This window comes from Lycorma delicatula, chromosome 8, assembly GCF_047948215.1.
Source record: "Lycorma delicatula isolate Av1 chromosome 8, ASM4794821v1, whole genome shotgun sequence".
Classification (NCBI taxonomy): Eukaryota; Metazoa; Arthropoda; class Insecta; order Hemiptera; family Fulgoridae; genus Lycorma; species Lycorma delicatula.
The window spans coordinates 9,662,133-9,685,625 of record NC_134462.1 but is presented as its reverse complement, the minus strand read 5'-3'; the positions used below and the strand labels follow the sequence as shown (position 1 = coordinate 9,685,625).

Below are 23,493 nucleotides of genomic sequence, written 5' to 3'. Positions count from 1 at the left end.
GACGATACAATTTTGAATTAAAATAATTAGAATATAACCAAATTGTAAGTAATTAACATATCTATTATTACAAAAATATTTTTGTAATAAAAATTCAGCTTTAAAAATACATTTTTCTCGCCACTTACGTATAAAATTGACAAAATATAATAACAAATCTAAAATTTAGTAAACAAAAAAACTATTGAACTTCGACATTTAAAAAGTATTACCGTAATATTACGGTGTTGACGTTCGCAGCATTGCAAAAATATTATACGAAATAATAGTACAAGTATTACAGAGTGATGATAATAAATAAACAAATTCTGTAGAATATAGTACCGTAGTTCTTCAATTTAAGACTCCATTGAATTTAAGACGAACCCTAAATTTAGTAGATAATTTTTTTTAAAAATAAAATATCCAATAGAAATATTAATATACTGTATATTTATTATAAATTACGGTAAGTAATAAGTATGTATGTAGAAGAAGAATGGGAGAATGTTAAAAAAAGGAAATTCTTAAATCAGCAGAAGCAAACTTAGGCGGAATAAAGAGAAATGGTAGAAAACCTTGGGTTTCAGACGATATATTGCAGCTGATGGATGAACGTCGAAAATATAAGAATGCTAGTGATGAAGAAAGTAAAAGGAACTATCGACAATTAAGAAATGCTATAAACAGGAAGTGCAAACTGGCGAAGGTAGAGTGGATTAAAGAAAAGTGTTCAGAAGTGGAAAGAGAAATGAACATTGGTAAAATAGACGGAGCATACAGGAAAGTTAAGGAAAATTTTGGGGTACATAAATTAAAATCTAATAATGTGTCAAACAAAGATGGTACACCAATATATAATACGAAAGGTAAAGTTGATAGATGGGTGGAATATATTGAAGAGTTATACGGAGGAAATGAATTAGAAAATGGTGTTATAGAGGAAGAAGAGGAAGTTGAGGAGGATGAAATGGGAGAAACAATACTGAGATCTGAATTTAAGAGAGCATTAAAAGATTTTAATGGCAGAAAGGCTCCTGGAATAGACGGAATACCTGTAGAATTACTGTGCAGTGCAGGTGAGGAAGCGATTGATAGATTATACAAACTGGTGTGTAATATTTATGAAAAAGGGGAATTTCTGTCAGACTTCAAAAAAAGTGTTATAGTAATGATACCAAAGAAAGGAGGGGCAGATAAATGTGAAGAATACAGAACAATTAGTTTAACTAGTCATGCATCAAAAATCTTAACTAGAATTCTATACAGAAGAATTGAGAGGAGAGTGGAGGAAGTGTTAGAAGACCAATTTGGTTTCAGGAAAAGTATAGGGAGAAGGGAAGCAATTTTAGGCCTCAGATTAATAGTAGAAGAAAGATTAAAGAAAAACAAACCAACATACTTGACATTTATAGACCTAGAAAAGCCATTCGATAACGTAGACTGGACTAAAATGTTCAGCATTTTAAAAAAATTAGGGTTCAAATACAGAGATAGAAGAACAATTGCTAACATGTACAGGAACCAAACAGCAACAGTAACAATTGAAGAACATAAGAAAGAAGCCGTAATAAGAAAGGGAGTCCGACAAGGATGTTCCCTATCTCCGTTACTTTTTAATCTTTACATGGAACTAGCAGTTAATGATGTTAAAGAACAATTTAGATTCGGAGTAACAGTAAAAGGTGAAAAGATAAAGATGCTACGATTTGCCGATGATATAGTAATTCTAGCCAAGAGTAAAAAGGATTTAGAAGAAACAATGAACAAGATGAAGTCCTACGCAAGAACTATCGCATGAAAATAAACAAGAACAAAACAAAAGTAATGAAATGTAGTAGAAATAACATAGATGGACCACTGAATGTGAAAATAGGAGGAGAAAAGATTATGGAGGTAGAAGAATTTTGTTATTTGGGAAGTAGAATTACTAAAGATGGACGAAGCAGGAGCGATATAAAATGCCGAATAGCACAAGCTAAATGAGCCTTCAGTAAGAAATTTAATTTGTTTACATCAAAAATTAATTTAAATGTCAGGAAAAGATTTTTAAAAGTGTATGTTTGGAGTGTCGCTTTATATGGAAGTGAAACTTGGACAATCGGAGTATCTGAGAAGAAAAGATTAGAAGCTTTTGAAATATGGTGCTACAGGAGAATGTTAAAAATCAGATGGGTGGATAAAGTGACAAATGAAGAGGTATTGCGGCAAATAGATGAAGAAAGAAGCATTTGGAAAAATATAGTTAAAAGAAGAGACAGACTTATAGGCCACATACTAAGGCATCCTGGAATAGTCGCTTTAATATTGGAAGGACAGGTAGAAGGGAAAAATTGAGTAGGCAGGCCACGTTTGGAATATGTAAAACAAATTGTTAGGGATGTAGGATGTAGAGGGTATACTGAAATGAAACGACTAGCACTAGATAGGGAATCTTGGAGAGCTGCATCAAACCAGTCAAATGACTGAAGACAAAAAAAAAAATAAGTATTTTGTATATGTCAGTATTTTTCATTCTATTTTGAAAAATTAATATAAAAAGTTAAATAGTAGCTACTTACAACAATTTATTGAATAATCCAAATATGCAGTAAAACACCTAAATCGAATTCAATGCTATATTTTGTATTATAGTACTTCAAATGTAATGTAGTTGGTTACGTACGTATTTAGCTCTGTAAGTACGATATTTTATCACTAATCGCAGTAATTTTTCATGATTAAACAGTGTATCTCGTTAGCTTTCTATGTTATTGTCGAGTCGTCGCCGTCAATTTCATCCCAGTCGGATACATTTGCGTTACTGTTGTTACAAAGTACATCGTCTTCAGAACCATCCAATGCATTCAACAAGCAGCACTTCAAGAATGACTTTTTAACTATTTCTGATAGTAAATCATTCCAAGCTTTGAAATCCATTCGACAATCGCAACTGCTGCCGCTAGTTTAATTTTGTCGATCGGTATAAGGAAATGATCATTTTCAGTCAACCATTGCTTGTATTGTGCACGAATGCGGTATTTGAAAATTTATTAACCCCGACATCCAGTGGTTGTAATTGACTTGTCATACCTCGAGGAATTACAACTCTCTCTTTTCCTGTTTAGCCTCCGGAATCACCATAAGGTATTACTTCAGAAGATGAATGAGGATGATATGTATGAATGTAATTGAAGTGTGGTCTTGTAGTCTCAGATAGGCCACTTCCAGGAATTAAAACTAAATCATATTTTCCATTTGTCAGTCTCGTTTCAATCGCCAAATATCACGCCGCTGAAATTGTGAAGCGCACATTTTCATACAAAGATTTTTGTATCTTTTTCAAAAACTGCTTTTTGGCTACTGACATTAAGATTAAGGATTAATATATTATACAAATATAATGAAAGAATTAAAGAAAAAGGACTCATTTTATTAAATGTTATCGATAATATCAAGTGGAAATAATGGTACTGCAGTTCCACAGTGCCTATACGCGAGCCGCCACTGCTTTGGAACAAATGATGTCTGATTCTTTCAAAGAATAGTTATTCGGCCGATAAGACACCAACTGGGGTTCCCGTAAGAAGGTTCAATGCCCCAACAGCAGATAAAATTGCGATAGTAACAATTGGAAATGAATGTACGTCCAGAAATATTATTCTACATCGAGGAGATAGAACTTTACTGCGAATTTCAGAAACTCACAGATCACCATCATATGACTGCCTTCAATACCCATTAAATTTTTGGAACGATCTGAAGAATACCATTTCAATTATGTTCAAAGCAACCCTACCACTGGAATTACAGTCCTGGACAACACTGCTGGATTACTGTTGGAAACAGTTGTTTTGGTCACGGTCAATTAAATGTAGTGTGCTCAAGAGTTGGTTCACCAAGAAATTTATTTATTCAAGCTGAGAATCACCAGACAAACAAGGTAGTTTACAAACTACCTAATTAACTACGTGGGATAATAATCTTTTTATCTTTTTCTACTTTAATGTAGTTTAATATATTTTAGTAGATATAAATCACCGCTTCTGGCACAGCAGCCAATCAGAGAGCAGCATTCTGATCACGTGACCTAAGCAACGCCCACTTACTCTAGATAGAAATATCTATGCTTTGGAACGCCGCAATGTTCCCGAAGCCACACAGGCCGTGGTAAGAGACTATTTGTCTAACCGAACGGCTCTGTTTAAAGATGCGCACCTAGTTGTGGAAAAGTCCGTCACCAGGGGAAGCCCGCAGGGTTCCGTTCTCGGCCCGCTGCTGTGGAACCTGGTGTTTGACGGATTTCTGGGATTGACTTTCACAGAAGGAGTCACGGCCCAGGCTTTCGCCGATGACTGTCTCCTTTTAGTTCGTGGAGATTCACGACCACAGCTAGAAAGCAGAGCGCAGGCGGCCTTGTCAACCGCCGAAGGCTGGATGGACATGTAAAATTTAAAGATTTCTGTGCCCAAAAAGAAGTTTATGCTTCTAAAGGGCGCAGACAAATTATCATGCAGTCGAAACCCCCACATTAAATATAAAGGCTGTGTAATCAGCCGAGTAAGGGTTCATAAGTACCTAGGTGTTTTGTTTAATGATAAGTTGCTTTTTAGTAACCATATTAAGCAAGTTGCGGCGGACGCTGTCTCTGTGATGCACAAACTTAGAAGGATTGCTCGGAAAGACTACAGGCTGTCGGGCCGCCAAATGTACTTGGTGTACCGAGGCGTCTTCGAAAGTATGATCGCATACGCGGCGCCAGTTTGGGCGCATAGGTTGGAAAGGAATAGAGCACTACTTAAAAATTTAAGGAGTGCCCAGCGCAGAGCCATGATAGTATGCACTGGTGTATTTAAAACAACCTCCTACGAGGCTACTACTGTATTGGGAAAGGCTCTCCCAATCGATTTAGTGGTGAAAATTCGGGCAGTCATGTGGAAGTTGCGAAGAGGTCGGGAGGCCGAGGCATTTGGGATGCGGTTTCGAGCCGGGCCAGAACCGGAGCGGAACGGTGATCACAATGCACCGGAACAAAATTTCGTCCAGTTGCCCATCTCCCGTCTGCGGAAAAGGCTACAAAGCCTCGCGATGGAGGCATGGCAGCTTGAATGGCACACCACAACTAAGGGAAGATCCTTGTATAGTTTTATACAGGATCTGGGGGGATGGTATGCCTCGAGTTCTTTTCTAAGGGCGTCGGGTGCCCAGGTGCTCACCAACCATGTTAACCTGAACCAATATCTGTTTCGGTTTCGCCTGGTGGCTGATGAGTTGTGTGTCTGCGGGGAGGTCCAGTCGAATGTACATATGATGTACGACTGCCCTGCTCTTGGGGGGGCCAGAGACCGTGCCACCCTGGAACTTAGGCCTGGCCGCTCACAAGCGGCGAGGCAGTGTGGCGAGAGCCGCACTGTCGGACCGTGTGGGAGTTCCTCGATGAGGTTGCTATGTTCAACCGTCATCGGTAAATTTAAGGGATTCTTAAATGTAACTGCATTTGGACTCCTACAGCTCTGCTGCTGGAAAGCAACCTTGGTAATAGGGCTGGCCATCACCCAAATCAGCTCCAAGCGCTGTTAAATGGTGGACAGGTACTAGCTGGCATACAGCGACCGAGGCGTGGCAGCCAAAATTGCTGTCTTTTTATTTTATTGACGTATAGTTTAAGTTGTTACAAGGGGTGCGCCTCCCCGATCTAGTTTTATGTTTGACAAGTGAGCGATTGGGACACTTCAGCGGGTGCTGTATGGCACCCTGCTTGATTCGCTCACGCACGTTAGGTAGCTCACTAGGAGCTTTTAGGATTTGGGTCGCTAAACCGTTCTGAGGCACAGTAGCCGTTCTTGGCACGGAACATTTGGTCTATGCTCTAGGGCGACCGAATGGGGTGGTGGTGGGAGAAATGCCAGTTAACCAAATGCCTGGCTCCAGGGATTGCTGTCAAGCTCTTCGCAGAGCCTGATCCAGCAATCCTTTTTACGTCTCTTAATAGCCTTATTGAGCGTTCTTCTTGCCTCGAGGTATCTATTGGCTATTTCCTGGTACCCTTCTCTGTTATTTCTAAGAATACGTTGTTTCCTTCTCCTAAGGGACTGGAGCTCTTGTCTCATTGCTTCAATTTCAGCAGTCCACCAATATACGGAGCGGCTCCTTGTATTGTTAGCTGCCATTCTGTCCATTTCCTGCTTTATTATATTAGATAAGCCTCAGGTGATTGTTGATGTCTATCAGACAGTCTACTTGCAGTCCTGTTGACGATTTGCTCTATTTGTACTGATGAGAATCTCGGTGGGGGGGAGTGCACTTCACGCCTGAAATCTACGTCTTTCAGATCCAAGATAGAGGCGCGGTGATCGCTCGCTATATCTTCTGAGAGAACCATCCACTGGTACTGATTCCTCCTCCACCTACAGTCCAGGATGGTGAGGTCAAGCACCGACCGATGACCTCTCGCTACGTACGTGGGCGTATCGTCATTAATGCAGATGCAGCCGGCAGTTTCCAGGAGATCGGCAAGGATCTGTCCCCTCCTGTTGGTGTGTCGACTGCCAGCCGCCACCATTTTGCTGTTAAAATCACCCAACATTACGATCCTCTTGGTTGAATTGGTAATCACACCTGTGTCGATGAAGTTAGTAAAGTCCGCGATCGCAATGTTGGGCGAAATGTACACACCCACGAATAGAGTTGTTTCGGTCTTAACAGACACCACGCCACTACCTCTAAACTTGAAATTCCATTGTATACTATGACTTACGTCCATAATGGCAACATCTCCCGACATATCAACAGTCAATCCAAGTTTGGCAGCTTCATATTTATTGGGTTCGGTGACCACAAGGAGGTCTACGTTCTTGTCTGCAACAACACGACTAATTAAGTCGTGAGCGAGAATACTCCTATTGGCATTCGCTAACATAGTCCTAATCATGCAATGTTTTCTTACATTGCCATGCTCCAGTCCTGTGTTCACCGCTCTTACAATCGAGGCATTGCTTAGGTTCAAGACAATCCGCTATCTTGTGACCTCTGCTACCGCAGTTGAAGCACAAATCGAGCCTATCTGGGCCCTTACATTCGTGCCTTCTACGGCCCGTGCCCCAACAACGGTAGCACCTGTCTTCATCTTCCCGGATGTACGCCCGGCAACTAATCCATCCGATTCTTATTCTTTCCTCGACCAGTTTGCATGCCGCTCTATAAGAGGTCATGACCGTAATATTTTGTGTCTCGCCAAAACCTTTCCTCATGGATGTTATCTTGACTTCCTCGCTAGAACCCACGCGTTTCATAATGGCAGCCATAACCTCTTGCACTGTTGTGTCATGCTCGACATCTCGGATGTGCACAACAGTTCTCCTTCCAGCTCTGCTTTTTATATCAACGTGAAGGTCGGCAGCCTTGTCCCTCAGGATAGATGTAAATTGTTCCGCTTTCTCTGCACCCTGTATCCTAACGTGGAGCTCCTCATTACGGCCCTTTCGCAAAGAGATGACGTTATTTGCCTCCTCGCTGGTGACAGCATCCTTCATGGACCGGAGGAGCTCCGCGTAAGTTTTTCCTTCCGCCTTAACAATCACTGTTCGGCTTTGCTCCGCCGGTGGAGTAGCCTTCTTTATCGGGATTTGATTATTACCGATGTGTCTGGTCCCACCATCCCCTTGGAGAGTTAACACATATACAGGTGTTTCCCTTGCTCTGAAGATATAGGATATGATCTTCTTGGCAAAATTTCCCATACTGCCCGAAGGCAGTATGTACGCTGAATTTGGTGACTGTATAGCTATCTTTTTGAACGCCTTCAATAAACAAGAAAGGGTTTCCTTTTCCGGGGCTCCCGAGTCATAATGTATCTTAAATTTCTTCTTCTTTTCTTCAACGGTTTGGTCTCCTATTAGAGTTATTTCGTCTTTTATGATGTCACCAGCTGCGAGTTTGTTACCTATATCCTGCTCACCTACTCTCCTTAAATCTCTAAGAGTACAAGTGTCTTTGACTTCAGGTGGAAGGTCAGTAACCAACTTTAGCTTGCCCCTAAGTGAGTTAGGCCACCTTTTAGGGAGGAGCTCAATGAGTTCTTCATCACTCAAATCGCTGGTCAAAATATACTCCATGTAATCGTCACCCGCAATAGGGTCCGTTTGGGTAGCTTGGGAAGTCTTTGTGTCTGGAGAGGACAGCTCGGAAAGCGCATTCAGTCCCTCGTATACTCGCCTTAGATCCTGTTCATGGGTCGCAATGTACTTATTCAAACCTGGGCCTAAATGCTGTTTCAACGATATCAGTATCAGACCCAATTGGTATGCTAGACTGCTCACTGTATCGGGTGCCTCTTCTTCCTCCTCGGAAGATCCTTGACGGAGCCTCTTCTTCCCTTTTAGATCGGTTTTCTTGACCGTCGCCGATTTTGTCATGCTGCTGCTACTTTGGGCGGATGTCCCATCCATAGGGAGTGAACCGCGTCTTCGCATGATATAGTACTGTACTCAGGAGGCCGTCCCAAGTTCTACGAGTACCCACTCGGGGGGAGGGGCCCCAAAAAAAAATTTTTAGGGGGTTGAGGGGGTAAGAAAAATGTATGTGACCGAAAATGGGGTCAAAAAATTTGGGGGGGGGTTGTGGGGGTAGGGGTTAGGGAAGGTTTTGGGACGAATTTATGTCCAGGTAGAAAGGAAATCGAGTGGGTAGTTCAGGAGATATTAGTAGAAATGTAATTCCCTATTAAAACAGCTCTGAGGACTTAGAAAAAATCTCTACTAGTACGACGGTAATACGAGAGAATAATTACAAGTCCTTGTTTACTACAATAAACACGCCTGTATGAGCCTGTGTATTAACTTAGAAAAATTTCGCTAAGAAATATTATAATATTATACTATTATCACCTCAATAGTCTATAATGAACACTCTAAAAAAGTATCTTCTACTCACTCTTCTGAATTGTATGTAAACTCAGTTTATACTTCTTCACTATTGATAACTTAAATCACTTCAACACCTTATAAAAAGTAAATTATAGTTATTTTAATTCACTGAATAGTTTGAAAACTAAAAAACACTAATAAAAAAGTAATTCCGTGTCCAAAACTCTTGAAATTTTCAGATCTAGTCCATTAACCATAACACTTTAACATCCAATTAACAAATCAATGAAAATACCGAAAAAACCTATCAAAAAAGCGACAAAACGCGGAGCAATAATAAGACGTCCTCACAGTATGAGTATCCAAACTCGACTCAATTTCAACATACTAAAAAATTACTACTATCACAGATGAAATCTTAAAAATATGTAACACTTTACAGAGACAAAGAACAAAACTAAAGTAAAACAAACATAAAATTTAACAAGGGCAAGAGGAGTGTAAAGGGCTCCTTCTTGGATAATAGAAAGAATAAAGTTATCCAACATGAAAATAACAGTTATAAAAATAAGTAATTATAATAACAACAATATTAAATTCTATTTAAAATATTAACATGTCAAAGAAATAAAAACACCCGGTCTATAACTTTCTTATCATTGCCCAGGATTCGACAAATGTTTCTGGGCAATTTAAATTTATGACACAAGGCTGCACAACATATGCAATCCACAAGGACGTGGTGCACAATTAAATGGCAGTTGCAGCATTGTACACATAATGGTGTGTTTTCTGCTGACATGAGATATCACCTGCCCCAGTGGCACAATCACTTAGCGCATGATACTTATGACGAGATACCTGTGAGTGACTCTAGTACTTCCTAACTGCAATCGGCAAAGGATCACTTCCTCTTGATGGATTTTCCTGCATGAAGAGTTCCATGGCAACACAGACAGTATCTTTGATGTGCCAGAGTTTATTATCCACTATAGTAGTCCATTCACCTTGCCAAAGAGTGTGTTTTACACAATAAAATCAGATGTAGTAACGTGGGAGGTATAGGACGGCTGACTACATACATCTTTAGCAGTGGAATCTGCATGTTTATTACACGAAATTCCCTCTGGTTAGGGATCCAGCAGAAACTCACTTGTGTGTTGCGATGGTTCAATTCAGCAATTGCATAATAGGTTTTGATGACCATAGGATGTCTAGAATACAAATCTTCTAAAGCTTGGAATGCACAACATGAGTAGCTACAAATAAGAATATGATAATACTATGGGTTAATGGTATTCAAAGTCTTATTGATAGCATATAGTTAAGCAGTAGACACTTTTAATACTAAGTAGGCCAAACATATAGGTTCAGTCATTAACAACAAATGCGCATCCAACAGTATCATTCTGTGTATGCTACTGTGTCTGGGTTTGTCTTGGAGAAGAATTGGTAAAACATTTACAGAAAGACAAAAGGAGCCATTGAGTTTTTACTGTGTATATTAAGGCCAAAATTACAGTTTATAGGATTGATTCTTCATCGTGGATATGAACAGGGAAAAGTTGTAAAAATAGGTGTGTCAAGACTTAAAGTGGTGTAGAAAACGCTGGGTACAACACCCATAGGTGCTGTATGTTGTGACTGGTCCTCATACCTTTGAGCATGAGGATTTGCAAGGACTGCTTTAAAAATTGGGTGATTTGGTTGTCCTTTAAGCCGGGCAGAGTAAGATGCTAGAAGCTCAAAGTAATGGCTCACCACAGTCAACAAGTATGCTTGTGACAGGGCTCAAACTAAAGGCACCTGTAGCAAGACGAAGGAAAGCATTATGTACAGGATCCACAATTTTAAGCGTGGTATGATGTGCTGAAGAGTAGGCAACACAACTGTAATCTAAATGGGAACAAACTAAGGAATAATAAAAATGCAATATACATGACTGATCAACTACTTGACTGGTGTTACTAAGGACTTGCAGCATATCTAGAAGTTTGGAGCATTTCGTTTTTAACTGTTTGATGTATTTGCCCCATATAAGATGGCTATCAAAAAATAAACCTAAAAACTTAACTTCAGGAGATAGATATTAGGAGATTAGCTCTCCATTGAGAAAGACTTGTGGAATAAAAGGGTCCTGCAGGCGACAAAAGAGTACACATTTTGTTTTCTTAAGTGAAGTTGGTAACCTTGAACCAAGCTTCAAGGCAAGATATAGTGTTCTGTAGTAGTCTTTTTGCTGTGGCTGTAATATATATAGGAAAATCATCAACAAATAAACATGAAACAGGTGGCTGCACACATTAGTAATACTGTAGGTAGCTACAGCAAACAAGGTGGCACTTAATACACTTCCTTGAGGCACTCCACTCCATTCTCCAAGATGACGCTACCCGATAAAGAATTTCCAGCATGAACACGGAAAGTATAGTAATTTAAAAAACCACTAAAGGTGATGAGGCGCTGGTGGGTAGGAAAGTGTTCTTAATAGCTGCTTGCAGTGACACTAAATGGTCAGTGGAAGATCGTCTATAGCAGAAACCACACTGTTCTGGAGATAAAAGGCCATGAATCTCTAAGTACTATGTAAGCTTGCGGTTCACCATACTCTCCATCACTTTGTGTAAAATGCTTATCAAGGGGATATGGTGATAGCTTGAGGGGGAAGCTTTGTTTTTACCAGGTTTAAGTACTTGTATGGCTTCTAACTAGACGGGTGGGAAGACTTGTGCGAATAACAAACCATTATAAATACACAATAGGTGATGTAGTGTCAAATTGGGAAGAAGTGAGAGCATACTGAGACAAATGCTGTCAGATCCAGGAGAGGCGTCATGTGAGTTTTTTAGTGTGTACGACACAACTTGTTGAATGCAAATGGATCATTTAATTCACTGAATGAATCACCAGTGTTTAACAATAATACCTCCTACTGTATCTTGTACCTCTAAAATTGATAAGGGTATAAAATGAGAGACGCTGAACGGAAACAATCTGCCAAGTTAGTTGTCATGCAGATGATGAAAAGAGTTCTCATTTGTGAATGAGTCCAAGAATAGATTGTTCTGCAAATTGCATGAAACATCTTCCACACAGTAGTGCATGAGACGGTGTCCACATATTTCATCTATGATTTCCTCTTAACATTTAATAATACCCCGATGATACACCATTCTAACCTTACAGTACAAATTTAGATGTTTACTTGCAGGCATATGATTAAATTTGCATTGTGCTTGCCGTCGTTTGCTAACAGTATTTTGGCAGTCATCATTCCACCATGGAACAGAGGGACATCTACAGTTTCCAGATGATTGTGTAATATATTTATTACCATTCTCAAGTACTTGGGATGTAAAAGAGTAAGTTGATCAAGGACATCTGCACCATTGTTATACTGTGATGGGAATGCTTTAAGGTAACCATTCCAATTTGTTTTTTCAACAATCCATCTCCGTGGCCTTTTGTTAACAAAAGGCCATTGTTGTTAACAAATTATATTACTTATATTTGTTAATAATAATTGGCCTATGATCAACTGCAGATACGCAATTTGAAGGGGATAGAAATTTGTATAGCAACAGCAAGAATGAGGGTAGCTAGTGGTATCCTTGTAGCAGACAACTCATTCCGTATGTACATAGCAACTCCACCACTCTCTCTACTGTCTACGAAAACAGTCATATCTCTCACAGAAATAGTCTCTGAGTGTTACTGTATCTTGTAGAAGGTGTGTTTCTTGGAAGCACATTATTAATGGTTCATGTGCGCACATCAATCCTCAATGCAACCATCAAACATCTTCAATGCAGGTCCGAAAATCTCAAACATTCCATTGGATAATGCTCATAAATAAATGTAACTATAGATTCAGGATTACAGATAAATATATAAAAAATTGTAGGTGATATGTTTTCCTTTTTAGAATTTCTAATTTTAAAATACTCTGATGCCCTGGGGTTGGGCGGTTCCTCAACAATATCCTCCAGTAAAAAAGATGATGGAGGGGGAGATTTTGAGAAATGGGAAGTTGCAGCTGATATCTCAGAGCAGGTGGTTGTGTGGGTTCTGTTAACAGGGAGCTTATTAGATGGCTTACTCCCAGCTGTATTTACTCCTGTCTGCAAAGGCAAAACTTTAGGGACAGGAACTTTCAGAGGGATCCCATTGTTGGTTTCAAAGTAGCTGCAACTACTTTTTGTTCATCTTAGTGAGCTCTGAAATAGTGGCTGTAAATGAAGCAACTTGCTTCATATAACATCTGAACAAGCTTTTTAACTCGCTGTAGGATTCCACATTGATTACCTGCATTTGCAGGAGCTTGTCTTGATGTAGCTGTGGCAAAAGTACATCTGGTTTCACCAGATTCTGTGAGTTAAGCGTCTTTTTATATTCCAGTTGTGCAGCTGGAAAAGATAGCTTCTGCTCGGTAGATTTTGAGAGTTGCCTTTTCTTTAAAAGTTGGGCAATTTTGGGGACGAGGTGTATGTGATCCACTGCAGTTTGCACATTTTTCATCTTCTCGGCAGTTACTGTCATTGTGGCTTTCCTTAGCAAATATCTCAGTTTTCAAGCAAGATGGTGTAGTGTGGCTATATGCTTGACATTTAAAAGATCACCAAAGGTTAGAAATGAAAGATTGTATTTGAACTGACAGGTAACCAACTTTTATTTTTTCTGGTGGTACTGTAAGATACATAGAACTCTGCTGTAGTATTACAGTGGAAAAATGTATAAATGTGAAATATAAAATCACATGAAATATTCTTAAAAGCATCTATGATCCTATAATGAATAAATCTTAGAAACTGAATTTAATAATTTACTACCTTAATGCAAAAATATTCGTTTGCTTGTAAATACTGCCTGTTAATCCTGATGATAACACAGAATCCTGTAGAGCAATTCTGTGTTATCATCTGGTTCTTTTACATTTAATTTTTTGTAAATTTCCCTAAGGAAGTAGTGTAGAAGTGTAGCCAGAAGTAACGCAAATATCAGTCAGGGAATCAAACTCTAATCTTTGTATTATTTGCACTTCTGAATATTTTTACCACTATTTGGGTTATGTAAAATGTAAATTGTTCTAACTTTTTACTGTTTTAACCTATACACTTGAAACTAAAAAAATTTCTAGATGAGGTGTTATTATGGTGGAACCTTTCTGTGGGATAAAAGGTACTTTCATAATGTTTATAAATATTTTATTTAAACAGCCCAAATATTTATACTTCAAATGTTAGTATTATTTTTCAAAATTATTTAACTCTACAAAATTAAAATATATAAATATTTTCTAATTCAAAATTTGAGGGAAATTTATACAGGGTCATTCATGGGAACCGGATGTTTTTAAAATAATCATAAAAAATTGAATATTTACTTTAAAAAAGTTTTATTGGTACTGAAACACTTGTTAAATCCAAAGCATTTGTTACTTACTCATGAACAAAAAATTATGTCCGGCAAGTGATGTACATTTTGGGCAATACATTGTTGTAGCCTTTCACGGTAACTGGCCTCAATTCTTTGCAGCATGTCTACATCAATCTGGGTGACGTGATGACGAATTGCGATCTTTAGGTCCTCCAATGTACGCGGTTTATTGCCGTACACATGCAATTTCAGAAACCCCCACAGAAAAAAAATCACAACTACTCAAGTCGGGGGACTGAGGGGGCCAAGGAATGTTGTCGAATCTGAAAACGATCCGTCCCGGAAACAAGTTATGGAGAACAGCCATCGTTTTGCCCTCGCTGTAGCTCCATCCTGCTGGAATAACACATTTTGAAAATCAATTCCCCAGTTTCGTAACTCAGGGATGAAAAATGTATTCAACATCGCAATGTAACGATCAGCTGTTACAATTACGGCAGCGTCATTTTCTTCAAAAAAATATGGTCCAATAACACCGACCTTTCCTATTGCACACCAGACAGACCTTTGGGCTATGAAGTGGTCTCTCGTGAAGCTAATGTGGGTTTCTTTCTGCCCAATACCGGCAATTCTGTTTGTTGACGAAGCCATTCAGATGAAAATGGGCTTCGTCACTCATTAACAATAACAAATTTTCATTTTCTTCAAAAATGGTAAGCATTTGTCGACAAAATTGTAATCGCTGCGTGAAATCTTGCTCGTTTAACTGCTGCACGACAGCTATCTTGTAAGGATGGAAATGCAGGTCTGTATGCAGAATTCATCTTACCGTACTTGTGCTCATTTGAAGTGCTGCTGAATGCCTCTGAATAGAGCGGCGTGGGCTTCTGACAATGGCTTCCCTTACTCGTTCGATGTTCTCCGGAGTGCTAGGAGTTCGTCAGGGACCGGATGGTTTTTTCTTCAATATTGAACCACTTGTTCGAAGGTTGTTTACCCATCGCAATATTGTGTTACAAGAAGGGACACTTGCATTACGATGGATATTAAACTGACGGCAGAAATCTTGCTGAACAGCAGTTACGGATTCGTCATTTCGCACAAAACTGTCATACGCGCACAGGCTTCATGTTTAGCGTCCATGGCTCCATCTCAACGACTAAAATGTAAATGCTATGAACAAAGGAAACATCAGACACCAGCCACGTGCCCCTCCCACCCCGAACGCCCGAGTACAACCCACTTCAAAAACATCCGGTTCCCGTGAATGACCCTGTAGAAAAGGATGCATAATGTGTTCTTGGAATATTCATCAATCAAAGTGATAGATAAGTTTCAATCCAATCTGAGAATAAGTTGATTGTCTGCAGAAGGCTAAGACACAAAGTGAGTGCAAAAATGCAGAAAAGCAAAGCATAACTACTGTTAGGACAATGATTCTATAAAATGATACAAGATTATCAGTTAATTAATAAAAGAAAATTTTATTTACAGCTTTAAGTTTTATTTACAAATCACATTGTTAGAAACTTGTGTGAAATTCCTTGTACATTTCAAATGTGAACAAAAAAACTCAGTAAGTGTTGTATAACTATAAAATAATTTATAAAAATTAGAACAGCTGATAATAAAACTATGATCACAGTAATAACAACAAAATAAAGTGGTAGAACTTTTAAACAAACATTTTCTGACATTAACTACAAATCTAAAACATAATAAAATTTATGAAAACAATAGGGCAGATTCCTTTTTACACGTAAGTTTGTTACATGTCTTAATCTCAATACAGATTGTTCAAAATAGTTAATTTAAACAAATTAAAACACTATGAGAAAATGGTCAGTTATAAATTTTAAGAAACAACAATATCTAGAGTTAATTGCAACTGTAACTCTGACAAATATGAAAAAAAAATCCACTTAAATAATGATGAAATAGCAATTCAACTTCAGAATGTATTAACCACTAACAAAAAAAAAAAAATAATAATTTAAAAAATAACCCAATTAATTTATCTGATAGTACAGCATTTTATGCTCAGTCTACTGGTAACTAATAGGAATTATTATGATAAAACTCATTATACCTCATTCAGTTGTCATGCTGAAGTGGTTTTTCAATTTGGTGTATAGTGTTATCTGTAACTGTTAATGAGTACTTTTATGAAAGCCATGAGAACATGATTTAAATAATTTTTCTGTTTTTACATCAAAAACCATATGTTATTATGAATGACTTTCATCTTACACTCTTTCATCATTCACAAAATTTTCATCTTTCTTTGCACAATATAGAAATTCCTAATCAATATTAGCAAGACAACTAACCCATCTCATTCTTGATTGTTGTACTAAAACAAATTATAATTGTACCTTAACAGTGAGATGAAGAACATACAGATATAAGTCTGCGTAATACTGATATCTATGTTAAATTCAAATGTGAACTAGAAGCTGACCATCATTAAAACACCAAACAAATTGGAATACATACTGCCCACAATTTCTTTTACAATGATTGCATAAGTCTGAATAAACATCTATAAACATAAAATAAAATTTAATAGTTGGTCCAAGTGAAGCATGTTAATGTTAAGACATGCTGATAACCACAGATAACATTTAGTGTAGCATTAACAAGCACGATACTGCAAGGTAAGCAAGCAAAGCTGAATGACATGATTCATGAAAGCAATTACTGAAATTCAAATAATTTCACAACAGATAACATAAAAAACGGCTAATCAGTATTATATTCCAATACACAACCCTACTGATAATCTACTATCATAAAACAACCAATTCTTTGCAGTAGTAAAAATATGATGCAATAATACTATAATTTAAATAACTAACGGTATGTTTAAATTAAAAGAAAATTAATTTTTTAAAGATGAAGCATATCAGAAGGCACTGTTATAATTATTACTGAAGAATCATATTTAAACTTAAAGAATTGTGTTTTAAGGTCATTTTCATAACTATTATTTTTCAATGTTTTATACAGTCACCTTTCCAATATCAATACAATTAAATTATAAGTAATAAGAAAGTTAAATTTACTTTACCGATTACTATATAAATTGGTAATTAGGTATACTGATTTACCATATAAATCAGCTAACCTATTATAGATGTACAATAATTGCATGCAGTAGAATCAGTCATAGTATAATCTATTGTGCGAGAAGATACTAGAAGACAGCAAGCAGGAACATTACTTTAAGCTCTATGAGGCCCTAAGCCACTGCTTTTATTTACATCCCTACTGCAATCTTGCAAAATTCTTAAGTAACTTCTCTTGAGATATCACAATAATTTAATTGTAATTTTTATATAATTGTTGGTAATTTTGATTGAAATATGGTTTTTTTAAAATATAAATATGGAACAGAAAATAGTCATACAAAGATCATATCTTTTGTGAAGAATTTGATGATGTACATTTGTAAGTGGCCTAATTCACTTTTAAGGTGGATAATTTAAGACATTGGACAACTGATATGTATGTCACTCTTTAAATAAAAATTTCTATTAGATTTTTTTAAATAGACTAATAAGAAAGAACACTATAGTACTAATAATAAAGGGAATAAAAATGTAATCATTGATATCGATATACAAGTAAAAAATGATGTTACAAATAAGAATTTTTTTCTAACTTCTTTGTAAGTCTCAGTTTGTGTGAGACTTTTGGATGTTACCTAATTCCTGTACATCAAAAACAATCACTGCCAACAATATAAAAAAAATGAACTACTAGAAATTAACCGTATAAAAATGAACTGATACTGAGAAACAAGATGTCTTGACGATGAAATTTATACCAGACTGGTATAACTACACAAGACAGTACCGGTAGGAAATGTAAACTTTAATTCATCACATCATTATAGCCAAAAAGAAAAAAAAAATCATATACAAAAATCACTGTAAAGAATTTTTTTGTAGTCTTCAGTTCTTTAAGCAGATCTGAATTAACAAGTCAAAATTTAATTAACTTCAGAAATTACTACATTTGTATTTTAGGTAGAAACCTTACTTTGCGATTTAAATTTTATTTGAAGAAGTACCCAAAAGCTCAATTAAAACATCACTGAATTTATTGTCTATACAAAATGCTGATTAAATAATGTATACCTTTATTATCAGATGCTCAAAAATGTTTTTCAATAAAAAAAATATCAATATTTTTTTCTATACACATAGAAGTCAGTGTAAAGATTTTCAATGAGGGTTTTGATATTAAATTTCTATATTAACTAAAATGACTTTAAAATATGTAACTATTTTCTTGATCAGTTCAAAAAAAAAAAAGTACTACACTTCTAAAAATTCTAATGCAGTCCAATTGAATAAGAACGTCCATTCGAGTTATGTATCGAAAGCGGATATGGTTCTGATATACACCACTCATACCAAACACTTTTTGTATTACAACATCTCCAAAAGTGCACAACTAATTCATCAGTCGCTTTTAAATTAATAGGTTCCTGAAATAAAAAGAAACAAATACATAATTAGATTATGTTAAATATGAATATATATTTGCATTACTGTAAATAACAAATTTTAATTTTCTATAGCTTCTAAAAAGGCAATACATGTTTTGTATTTTAAGCCTATACATGGTTTCATTTGTTTGTTCAATAAGATCTATTTCATGAAATAAATAGAATATCTTACCATTTATAAGTTCTTACCAATTGGATGTTTTTAAATAAATAAAACACAGATGATGTGAAAAAAAATACTCTCAAGTTAGTCAGAATCCATTATTAATATTATATCATACTTCTGTATGTATATTAAGTACAACTATGATGGTTGTGAGACTTGACACAAATCACTCTTTCAGAAGCAGCATAGACATTCTCAAGAATAATAAGCTCCAAATCAAATTTATCTAGGAAAGTGGTTTCCTATTTCCTCATTACCCATCAGCATGCCAAACCACAAAAAAGCAAAAGTACTCATTCTTACAAGTCACACCTCATTCTGTTTGCTACAGGGACTTGGATGTTTAATGATTTTGTATTGACTGGTTCATACATATGCTCCAATAAAATATTTTCCTTTAGGGTACTAAACAACCAGCAGGGAAATATAAAAATTATTTGGGTTACCTAATAAAAACTCACCCATCCCCAGAATTGTGTAATGTATGAAAGTATAAACATATATACATTCTAAATTGCAATAAACTGTTCAGCCAAATCCCTATTGGAGGGTATTTTTCTGTAGTAAGCTTTGACTGAAGTACATAACTGTTCTCTCCTACAGAATCACAATCCGCAACATGTGGATGATTTTGTGTACCTAGTATTATTCTCGGTAAACATTTTTGAAGCATACAACATAATTTAACTGTAAGCCTGTCTACTTAAAATCTGCCAACGTTAATATTAAGAAAAAGATAAATTTTTTGTGTAAAAAAAAATAACAGACTGTTCATAAAACTATATAAAAAGAAATATATATATAATTTGCCATCAAATTATACATAAATACAGTAGGCACTTATTCTTCACAGGAGTTATGTTCCAGTGAAACCCCATGTAAATTAAGACATTACATAAATACAATTTTTGAGATTAGGTTCTCATGAAAAAATTACTCCTGCATCACATCATAATGATATTTTATTTTATCAAACTCTGTGACATTTAATAAAAAACATGCAGTACAATAATTTAAAACAAAAAATGACATTGCATTATTGAATTTTAAAACGAGATACAGAACAAAATGTGCAGTGTATACAAATACAATATTTATTATTTAACAAAAAAAAAAACTTGTTATCATAGTCTGCTTTCTTTATTTTGCACAATTCATTTCTCTTCTGTATAAGGTGCTACAGCATCTTCCCTTTTAAATCTCTAACTTCGGTCGGGTTATTTGAATTTTCGCTAGAAATAATTTGACAATTTCCTCAGACATTTTAATAACTGATTTTAATCTCAATTTCTTTAATAAGACAGGATTTCTTTCTTCACATTCATTCATCATCATCACTATCATTTTCTCTATATTAATTCTAAAACTTTATTACCATTAAGTTCCAACAATTACCATTAAGTTCAACATCATTTAGGACCAGCATTTCGTTTTCTATCTCCTCTGTCTTCCTATTACAGCTATTTTTTCAGTGCTGTTTCAATGTAGGTAAGGTTTGTTCTTCTTTAAGTATATAATGTCTTTCATTGCAATTCATCTAGTAACTGTTTTATATTCACAATGCAGTCAGCAATTGTAAAAGTTTTCCAACAGTTCGCCTACATTAAACTTTTATCTTTTTCCAGATTGATAAAAACATCTTTAAATGATTGTTATATAAAAGCTTTAAATATTTTAATTAAATGCTAAACTAGAAGCTGCAACAATGATGTATTCGGTGGCAAAAATTTGACTTTAATATTTTTATTTGCATCTTTTAATTTCTTGGCTGGGTGTCCAGGAGAGTTATCTAATATCAGAAAAACATTAAAAGCTACATTTTTTGAATTCAAATAATGCTTAACATCTAGAATAAAACTGTTATGAAACCAGTCCATGAAAAGGTTACCCAAGATTGGGTGTTAGCATGCCAGAACACTGGTAAATTTCCCTTATTTTTATATTTCAAAGCACGTGAATTAAAGAACTTGTAAACTACATTGGTTTAACTAAAAAATCACCACTAGCATTTGAACACAATAATAATGTTAATAGATCTTTAGTGGTTTTGAAACTGGTGGGGCTTCTCTCTTTTTAATAAAAATGCATCCTGAGGCATTTTCAACCAAACGAGGTCCACTTCATTTACATTAAATACCTTATCAGAAAGACAACCTTCTTCTTTGATAATCTTGGTGAAATGTGACAGGTAAACAATTGCTGCTTTGAAATCCGCTGATGCAGATTTGCCCTGAAGTTTTATGTTGTGCAGACTGTGGCGTTATTTAAAGATTTTAAACCAGCCTTTGCCGGCATTAAATGAGGAAGTACATGAACCTGACATAGCTACATTATTATAGGATTGTAAAGCTTTTTCATGAATCATTGCTGAAGTTAAACAAACCCTTCTTTGTGTTTGGTCTTCAATTCATACGATTAACCCCTTCTCAATTTTTTCTAAGTTTGGATCTCTTGCATATGACATGACTTTTGCACAGCACTTGTTGCAATGCTTTGTCAAATCTTTTGTTTATTGTTTCTGTTACTGATGAACAATTCATTAAGATTAAATTTCCTTGCAATAGATGCTACCATTTAATTTTTATCTAAACAGTAATAAATTTTTTTTTCTAGTAGTGTTAACTTTTTTACGTTTTTATTTTTATTTAAAATAAGAGAATAATATCCAGAATTACAACCTTCTTAAACTGAATAAATAGAGTAACATTAATGTGAGTTTGCGCCGATGCTGGTGAGGAGTTAAAATATCATACTCACACATAGGTGCCTACATGATGCATTATCAAAATGTTAAACATTGTCTAGACATAGCAAACAAAACACGTAACTGCTTTAATATTAATATAATAAATGGTGTAGCAGCAGGGATAAAAAGTTTTTTTTTTGTTAACATTAAAGAACCCGTCAGCTTTAGCACTACATATAGTGAAGTGCATACATTGTCATACTACATACAAGCAAATTTCTTCAGTGTATAATAAATACTTGTGATACTATTAGTTGACTGCATAAAATAAGGACCTACTGCACACAGATATAATCGACTTAAATAGGCATATTTCATCTAATTACAATACAAGATTTATATTTATTTTTATTAAAAACAACACAGCAAGAAAACTTTATAAAAAAAAATAAAAAAACAATTTTTTAAGCACTTACCCGAATAGGAAAATATATAGGAAACCAACTGAACATTCCTGGTGTGTGAGTAGCTGGTACAATGCTTAATGTAATATCTTTATATAATACTGCCGTAAAGTATCCAGAGAAACCATGTAGAACACAATCTGTGTTCACTTTAAAACTTAATGTTTTGTACCTTGAATTATCTAATATTTCATCTAAAACAACAAAAACAAAACATGTATTCACCATTCAGAAATTTATTAACAAAAACAGTCAAATTATAAATGAACTTTAATCGGAAGTAGAACACTGAAGAATAACTACTATAACAGAAACTCATAAAATAGATGAATACATAGTAAAAAATAAGATTTTGGTTATACTTTATATAACTTATGAAATAAATTTAAGATAAATAAATTGATTCATTACTTTATATCATTCAAAAATATATGATGAACAAAAATAGAATCAATTCATAGGGTTTTTAATGAAACTGTAAAAGCCTTAAACTAAAACTATATGATTATTTATTATATAAGTTGATACAGACCTAATTTATAGATTTTATCATAATAGAAATGGCTTCCATTTAAACTGGAAAGGGAAAAGATATCTAGAGCAGCAGTTATTGAAATTGATCGACAGTGAGATTTATAGAAATGTGAATTGTAATTTTAACAGTGGCTATACTTTGAATTCTGATTTTTCAAGAATGGTAGAATCTGTTCATCATTAACTGTGCTGGATCTAAACTTTAGTTCCCTAAGTGATCCCAAGTGGCTTTGTAATGATGTATTGGTAATTCTATATTGTTGACGAGACTATTAATCCCTTAGTGATCTTCCTACAACTGAATTGTCTTGTTTGGATACAAGTGAATTGAATATTAATCTCTTCATAACAGATGGCTAGCATGGATCTCCTGGTTCTACTTTTCTTGATTTTGAAGATAAATCTCAGTTGTTTTGAGAATATAAACTAGCTATAATGAGAATTGAAATGTATAATTTTTTAGAGGAGGCCCCTCTGCAGATAACAGGTATGTATATTTTGCCCCGCGTATAATTCCTGTTCAAAGGATTTAGAGGACTTCCTACTGAATGTAAAGGGTGTTAGTTCAATAAAAATGATGAGATAAATTTGTTCTAGGAAAGTTTGTTAAGGCAGCCTGATATAATTTACCTGTCACAACCTGGGTCCAAAATGAAAAAAAATTAAAACATTTATTGAACTATATAAATGGATATAGGCTGGTTGCCAATTATAGCAGAAATAAAGCTATGAGAGGTGAAGTGTGCATCCTGACAACTGATTTTACCTCGGTAGAATGTTTAACAGTCTGTGAAAAATTATACACAGAAAAATATTTTGAATGTAGCTATATCCAAGTTAGAGATTTCAATGTAACAATTATATGCTAATATAGATCCTCAATTAATATAAAATTTGGTTTTGAAACCTTTTGCGGAAAATAAGAGGAG

The 23,493-nt window shown here is 35.5% G+C and overlaps 1 protein-coding gene across 1 annotated transcript in view; it reads right to left on the bottom strand.

The window, feature by feature from the left end:
- Positions 1-15,670: 15,670 nt before the first annotated feature.
- The window catches only part of csul (protein arginine N-methyltransferase 5), a 49,666-nt gene continuing 41,843 nt past the window's right edge, over positions 15,671-23,493 (bottom strand). Inside the window, exons 11-12 of the mRNA XM_075372564.1 lie at positions 22,043-22,224; positions 15,671-18,693 (exon numbers count right to left, since the gene is read on the bottom strand). Of these exons, the coding sequence (XP_075228679.1) occupies positions 18,538-18,693; positions 22,043-22,224 (338 nt within the window). The 3' untranslated portion in view covers positions 15,671-18,537. The remainder of the gene's footprint in view (positions 18,694-22,042; positions 22,225-23,493) is intronic.